The 8372-nt window shown below is 35.6% G+C and overlaps 1 protein-coding gene across 1 annotated transcript; it reads left to right on the forward strand.

Moving 5' to 3' along the window:
• Positions 1 to 1755: 1755 nt before the first annotated feature.
• LOC136234045 (plant cysteine oxidase 2-like) lies at positions 1756 to 4779 on the forward strand. Its single transcript, XM_066023799.1, has 5 exons — positions 1756 to 2393; positions 3087 to 3205; positions 3286 to 3451; positions 3829 to 4332; positions 4416 to 4779. Exons 1-5 carry the CDS (start codon positions 2123 to 2125, stop codon positions 4541 to 4543), a joined length of 1188 nt encoding a protein of 395 aa, XP_065879871.1. The 5' UTR covers positions 1756 to 2122; the 3' UTR covers positions 4544 to 4779.
• Positions 4780 to 8372: the final 3593 nt, after the last annotated feature.

Consider the following 8372-nt stretch of genomic DNA (forward strand, 5'->3'; position numbering starts at 1 on the left):
CCTGAGAATTGGATGAACTTGTTTGTGGTAGATTTTTGGATTACTGGCCAGGGGTGGAATTGGTCATTATTGTCGCCTTATCTTCCGCAACATTTCCTGTTGATAATGGCGTCTATTACTGTGTTTCCGCGAATGGAAGAAGCGGATTGCTGGTCGTGGAGAGGAACTAACTCAGGGAAATACTCCGTCAGTTCTGGCTACCGTAGAGTCTGTAATCAGTACAACGCTGAGGTAAATGACAGCTCTTGGGCGAACTGCTGGAAGGTTGATGTTCCGGAAAGAATTCGGTATTTCATTTGGCTTGTGAAACACAATGGGATACTATGTAACAAAAATAGGGTTCGACGAAAGATTTCGAACGATCTGTCGTGTGGTGTTTGTGGGCAAGTTGAATCTTCCCTCCATATTCTGCGGGATTGTGAACAGGCGAAGAAGATTTGGCTGAATCTTGTGCCTACGACGGTGCAAAATAGTTTCTTTGCCTTATCGAGTGATGATTGGCTAACAGTGAATATTAATATTCACACCGATGTGCTTGGGCTGCAATGGAATATGATTTTCGGGTTTGCAATCTGGTGGATCTGGAAAACCAGAAACACTAGAATTTTTTACAGTAGAGGAGGTTCAGAGTTGGATTCGGAGTTCATCGTAGGACGGGCACGAGAGTACTGTGTGGCTATTAATTTAATCTTGACTTCTGGCATGAGAGGGAAAGAGGAGAGATGGATCTGTTGGAGGCCACCCGACGGGGACTGGGTTAAGATGAACACGGATGGTGCCAGTAAAGGAAACCCAGGCCCTGGAGCTGCAGGAGGTGTTCTTAGAGATGGAAATGGGAATTGGCTAGGAGGGTTTGTTGTTAACCTTGGAATTTGTACTGCCTTCCTAGCTGAGCTATGGGGGCTTTATTTTGGTTTAAAGATGGCGTGGAACCGGGGATACAAGAAAGTTGTTGTTGAATTAGACTCAAGCCCCGCTCTTATGCTTATGACCAGTAGTTCGAGTGCTCACCATCCTTTAGGATGGTTAATCCGCGGATGCCAGGAGATTCGGGATCGTAATTGGCTAGTTCGTTTCACTCATACTTACAGGGAAGGAAACAAAGCAGCTGACTGGATGGCAAATTTCGCAGGCTCTTTCGCCTTGGGTCATCACGAGTGTGGTGCGCCTCCTGCAGGCCTCCAGGATATTCTTTATGCGGATCGGACTGGTCGAGTTTCGGCTAGAATGACTTGCCTGGGCTTGTTAGCCTTCCATTCTTACCAAAAAAAAAAAAAGGAAATATGAGTTAATGTATTCGTTTTATTATATTATTGGATCGGTTGGGATTGATGGGACTCAAACCCGCAGCTTCCACCTTGACAGAGCGGTGCACTAGGCAATTGAACTATAATTCTCCATGAAGAAGCCATTTGTTATCAACTCGTATTTCTATATATTTAAATTTGAAATTTTTTATTTTCAATTTCAATTTCAATTAAATTATTATTTTTATTATTAGAATTACAGAAATATAGATATACAAGTAAAATAAAAATAAATATTATTTCAAATTAAACATAATTTTAATTAAAAATGCATGAATTCTAAAAAAAATGAAGAGATGAAATCTGAATAATAAATGAGGATATTAAAATATGAAAAGAAAGAGGGTCAAAATTAGAAAGTGAATGCAAAAGATAAAAAAGAAAATCCTGGTAATCTGGTATTAGGAACAGCCCACTGGAAAGCTAAGCAATGGCCCCTGGTTTTCACTCTCTTTCACCTATAACCCTAAATACCTTCATTTTCCCTCTCCCTTTTATACCTATTTCTCTCTTCATTCCTCTCCTTCATCACCATCTCTATCTTCCTCTTTTTACCTCTCTGCCTGTACTATTATTCTATCCTATACATACACACAACAGGGAAACAAATAAAACAAATACATACATACATACAAATCTATACACTTCCTTCTTTACTGTTAAATGTGTCATCTCTTTTCCCCTTTTTGCATTACCCGTCTTTGAATTTTCTTCTCTTTCGCCTGAATTTGGTGAATTTTTAGTTGAATTATCGCATTTTAGTGATAACTTTATATAATCGGGGTTCCCATTTGAGGAATTGTTTCGTGAATTGAATGGGGATTGAAACCAGTGGGGTTAACAGGAAAGGACAAGGAAACGAGTTTGGTGAATTGGAAAAGGAAAAGAACCCAATTCTGAACCCATTGCCAAGTCCAAAAGGCAATACGAATACCCGAGGTAAGAAGGGCCGGCGAGGGCCACTCAAGAAGAGAGCCGTTGCACCGGTCCAAAAGCTCTATGATACCTGCAAGGATGTTTTTTCCTCTACTGGACCTGGAATTGTTCCCTCTCCTGATCAAATCGAAAAGCTAAGAGCGGTTTTGGGTATGTTCATTCCTTCCTTTTTCAGTTTGTTTGGTTGGTTGGTAGAGAGGGTTTTTATGTAATTTCAATACTAACAATGTATCTCCTTTTGAAATTCTCATTAGGAAAGTTGTTAATTAGGATTTCACATGAATTTGCAATTACTTCATCTTCTTAAATTATTTTCTTTATGGAGCTTTCTTAATTTTATACTAAGATTTATTTCTATCTTGGTAGAATGAGCTGTAACTGTGAGCTTTGTTTCCTTAATGGTGGATTTATGTTTTTCTATGTGGAAATGGTACATTGGTATGAGTGTTGTTGTCTCTGTGTGCTACATTTTGTTTTATTGTTGTTGAGCTCATGTTAGCAAATATTAAAATAGGCAACAATAGGTATCCTATGCTACTACTCATTCCATTGTTCTTCATTTTGTACTCATGCATGAAACCATTTATTCTTTTGATGATTCTCAAGGAAATTTTATATTTCTTCAGTCATTCTACCATATTTTATTCGGATAAAGTATGGCATTTTTAGTCACATTTTATTCACTGGCATTTTGGCAGTATTTGTTGATTAATTGCTATGACTTATACGTTACATTTGAAATTAAGTTTCAAATTCTGGCATTTGTTTTGCATATTGGATGCTCTGATTCAACAAATTAGTTTTTCTTTCTCATACACTTAATGATTGGTTTCTCTTATCTAGATGACATCAAACCAGAGGATGTTGGACTTAATTCAGAAATGGCGTATTTCCGATCGCCTCCAGCGGGAAGAACCCCACTTATCAAATACCTGCATCTCCATGAATGTGACAAATTCTCGGTATGGTCTTGTTTTATGTGTCTTTAAACCAATTAATTGGGGAGTTGTGTTTTGATCCATGTGATTTTCTTCTATTTCAGATAGGTATCTTTTGCTTCCCACCCTCGGGTGTCATTCCCCTTCATAATCATCCTGGAATGACTGTGTTTAGCAAGCTACTGTTTGGAAAGATGCATATCAAATCATATGATTGGATGGTTGAGAACCCTTGCGATGATTCTGCTGCCACAGAAGATCCTTCTCAAGGTAAAAGCTCCCTCTTTTATTGTTGACTATTATTATAAACTATATGATTTAAGCTGAAAATGTCAAAGTCAAGCCTATATATTTCTAGACAATTTTATAATTTACAAGCCGCATTTATTTTTTAAAGCAAACAATAGTTGGTGGAACATATAAAAAATTTAGTCCTTAAAAAATTCATAAATTTGCATGATAAAAATGGAATATTTGTCAAACAATAAGCATAGAGATATCTGCTTAAGATAAAAAATAATAATAAAAAAGTCCAGTAGAATGCAAGAAAATGGGGATTTTTTATTTTATTTTTATGAACCCTTTTTTTATTTTCTTGCTTAGAAGTAAATTTAGGCTCAAATATTGTATGTGTTTTGTTAATGTAGTGAAGCAGCCAGAGGATCTGCTATCTGAAACGAAACAGCCTGAGGGTCTGCAGTTGGAAACAAAGCAGCGTGATGTCCAGGGACCCAAAACGGAACAATCTGAGGTCGAAGAACCTGAATCAAAACAGGCAGATCTGCAGGACCAGGAAACAGAACAGCCTGATGCCCAAGAGGAAACAGAACAGCCTGATGCCCAAGAACCTGAAATGGAACAGCCTGAAGACCAGCAACCTGAAGCAAAACATCCTAAACTCCAGGAGACGGAAGTGAAGCAGCAGCCTCTTGTGAAGCAACCTCCAATTCGGTTAGCTAAGGTGAAGATCGACTCAGAGTTTACGGCACCTTGCAACCCTACCATCCTTTACCCTGCAGACGGAGGTAACATGCATCGTTTCACAGCAATAACAGCTTGTGCAGTGCTAGACGTGCTTGGGCCTCCATACTCAGATCCGGATGGTCGGCACTGCACATACTACTGTGACTTTCCATTTGTCAGATTCTCAGGTAACCATCTTTGTCATAGTTGAATAGCTTCTTCATAATGAATTGTATGCATATGGCAAACAAATTGACAATTGAAATTACAGTTGATGGGGTATCCGTGGATGAAGAGGAAAAAGAACGCCACGCATGGCTGCTAGAGAAAGGGATGCGACCTGATGAATTTGCTATTGTTGGAGAGTTGTACAGAGGACCAAAGATTGTCAAGAGTTGAGCCAAACCCACCCCCTCTTTTCTTTTTTTTAATCATTATCTTTCTTTCTTCCCCTGAAGCAGACCACAGATAGTTGAACAGAGCAGCTTTTGCTCTGTTTTCCTAGTTTCTCTTATTTTCATTTTTCTTTATTTTATTTTGGGGACATGAGAGGCACTTTGTTTGGTGCTTGTTTTTTCTACAGTTGTTGTACATAACAAAGGTTAAAAGAAAAGAAAGGGAGAAGAGGTTTTCAATTTTCAATTTTCAATTTTCAATTTTGAATGACATAGTGTTGAAAAAGTGCACTTCTTTTTCAAGTTTTATATATGAATCCAATTTTTCATGATTTAGGTATAACAATGTTATACTTATAGGTTTTGAGGGACAGCAAAATATATCTTGTTTTGGCTAGTTTTGAGGATGACAAAATTTTCCAAATTGAGTGAGATGCTTCTAAATTCCTCCAAGTACAATGGAGGCTGTCATTTCTGTCTTAATCTTATAAATCTTTTTCATGTTGATATGCTTCAACACAACTACTTTACACTTCTCTCTCTTGGAAATTATTATTATTTTTAGTATATTTATAAACAATTGATCACTTCATATGTTTTTAAAAATATTTATATAGTCTATCAATATTGTTTTCGTTTAACTCTTTAATCATTATACTAAAGTCAATAAAAATATCAATTTTATCCTATTTTTAACGAAAAAATATTTAATTTTTCTATTTTAGGTTTTTTCTTGCTTGAACTTCCTATTTTTTCCTTACATAATTCTAATTTTTCCAATATTAAGTAATTACATTATTACTTTTTATATAATGATAAAATATTAATTTAGTGATATATAACTTAGGGCGTTTTACATGAATATCATAATTGATTACAAAATTACAACTAAATTATATCATCAACCTTAATTCTCAATATGCCATTTTTTTTATATATAACAAATAAAATATGTTTTTACATTTAATTTAAAAATTTTAAATCCCAATTTATAAATCCCAAACTTTAGATAATATATCATGTATCCATAATTTATAAACTTTAATCTTTAAAAACAAGGGAAAATTATAAAACTAGGTCAAATGGGAGACCCATTTACATATTTAACCCATTTACTCAACCTACTACATATCTAGACTGTTTTATGCGACTTTCCCATAATACCCCAATCTTTCATCTTCTCCTTCCCCTTTCTCTTCCAAATGCACAATTTTTGTGGCTTCACCCAAAATGGCTCCTCCTCCTTCCACAGGGATCTAACCTGCAAAATCTTCAACACGTTTTCCTCACCTCTCTCTCCATTCTCGACTAAGACAGCGATCGTTTCTTTTATATCACTGCCATATATTCTTCATCTACTTCAGTGGTTCCTGGTTCGACTGTTCTTGAATTTTTTTCTGGTATTACGGCTCTCTTTCTACTATTGCGATTTACTGCTGGTTTTCTGGTCTTCCTCTTCAAGTTGTGGTTGTTCTCTCAATTTTCTGGTTCTATTGGTTCTCTGTTTTTCATCTCCCATCGGTTTTCTCAATTTCTCCGTTCGGCGATCGATATTCTTCATTTTCTTTGGCTTTCATCTCCAATATTCTCCACAATCTTGTTGTAAATTTTGATAATGTTATGATTTTAATGTTAGAATCCGTTGTTGTTTGCCATTTTTTGTTCAACTAAAACAAACATTCGCTTCTCAGGCTTCGCATATGCTAACTAAAATCATCAACTAAACCAAACATTCGCTTCGCAGGCTTCGCATATGCTAATTAAAATCATCAACTAAACCAAACATTAGCTTCGTAGACTTCGCATATGCTAACTAAAATCATCAACTAAACCAAACATTAGCTTCGCAGACTTCGCATATGAGAACTAAAATCATCAACTAAACCAAACATTCGCTTCGCAGGCTTCGCATATTGGCTTCGCAGACTTCGCATATTAGCTTCGCAGGCTTCGCATATATGCTAACCTCTGCGAAGTCAGACGGGAGGAAGACAACCAGGCGTAAATATTGAGGGTATTATGGGAAAGTCACATAAAACAGTCTAGATATGTAATAGATTGAGTAAATGGGTTAAATATGTAAATGGGCCTCCTATTTGACCTAGTTTTGTAATTTACCCTAAAAACAATGATTTTATTAGTTTGATATAATTAAAAACTATGAATTGACATAATTATATATAGTTTTTCAAAAGTAAATTTCTATAGAACTTATTTCATTAAAAAAATATTTTAAATATTTTAAAAATTATAAAATTAAAAGTAGAATTATATAAAAGTGTAAACTTAATATTTTTTTTCTTTAATAAACTTTATGAATAAAATGAAAAATGTAAATTTTGAAAAATTAATCAATATTCATAATAATAGTTAATGTTAGTTTTTTTAAAAAAAAATGAAAGATGGGTGCAAGGAGGAGAGCTCCATGACCCGATTATATTCAAAGAATAGAAAGAATATAAGAATAAAAGTTAAAATGGAAAATAAATAAGACAACTAAAACGAGAGTAATTACACAAAACGAAATTGTTTCTTTCGACAGATCTCATCAGAAACAAGATGTAAACAAAAGTCCGGATTAGTATGCCACCAAAATGAAGAAGTCGAACATTGACTAAATCCGACCAAAGCTTCTGTAACTCGATTGCCTTCTCTATAGAATGAGAAACCATAAAGTTCAAAGAAGAAATATAGTGGAGGACTTGAAGCCAATCATGTAATCCATCGTACTCTATTCGATAACTGGAATCATTCACATTAAACTTAGCCATTAGCGGCTTCATCAAATCTATCTCAACACAGACTCTGGAATGTCTTCCTCGCGTTGATTTAATTGTGTTTCTTTATCAACTTTAACGAACTTTCCAAAGGAATTTGCAACGGCCAGGACGAAGTTTGCACCATATAATTGCATTGGTACATTCGGAAAATGCACCCAAACCATTATGGGAAGCGATAGTAACCGACTCTACCCGGAAGTCTAGGAGATTAGGTTTGAACATATAATGACCCTGAATAATCCACTGTCCATCCCACCAACTCTCTCGCGATCACTCAGGTCCTTGAATTGAACAAGATGAAAGTCGTACCCGATATCCATAAAGTCAACCTCCCCATGTGGTTTCAATAGTTCCAAAGCACGCTTGCACAAATCGATATATCCTAGGTTTACACCTGAGGATTTTCACTATAAAAGTCGTTTTTCACGGGGTAGCCCATTTAATCAGCAATTCAAGTGTCACCGCAAAGCTTGGTTTCAATGGATTAGCAAAAGACATCAATACCAGTCCTTCAGCTATGAGGTCTATGTGCGTATGAGTTTCCTCCAAATTCTAATTTCCCATCCATAAATCCTAATAAGAGACTGAGTCCTCTGATTCTATCCACGATTCACCGCCACCTTCATCTAGCAGCCTGAACGGTGAGGTCATCCTCGCAGAACAATTGTTAGGTTATAGCAACATTTTCGTTTTTGTAGAAATCATTTTTTTCAATTAATTATCTGATTATATATACCCATAAAAAATTTGATCTCTTATAATTTTCATAGATTATTTTTTTGAATGGAGAATAATCAAGATGGATTTAATTAATATTACTCTTACGTCAGAAATTCTCAAAATCCAAAAAAATCAAAACTCCCAAAATCTGAACCCCGAATATATCTAATTCTCATATATCTCTGATTCGACTCATTCCACGTAGTTATCAATATGATTCAGATATATCATATGTCATGAAACCTATTTCAACCCGGAATATTATTACCCGCCTATGAATCAGTCGAATATTCAATATATGATGTCGGGCAATTACAACCGTATCTCGTATCA

This window comes from Euphorbia lathyris, chromosome 6 (genome assembly GCF_963576675.1).
Source record: "Euphorbia lathyris chromosome 6, ddEupLath1.1, whole genome shotgun sequence".
In the NCBI taxonomy this organism is placed as follows: Eukaryota; Viridiplantae; Streptophyta; class Magnoliopsida; order Malpighiales; family Euphorbiaceae; genus Euphorbia; species Euphorbia lathyris.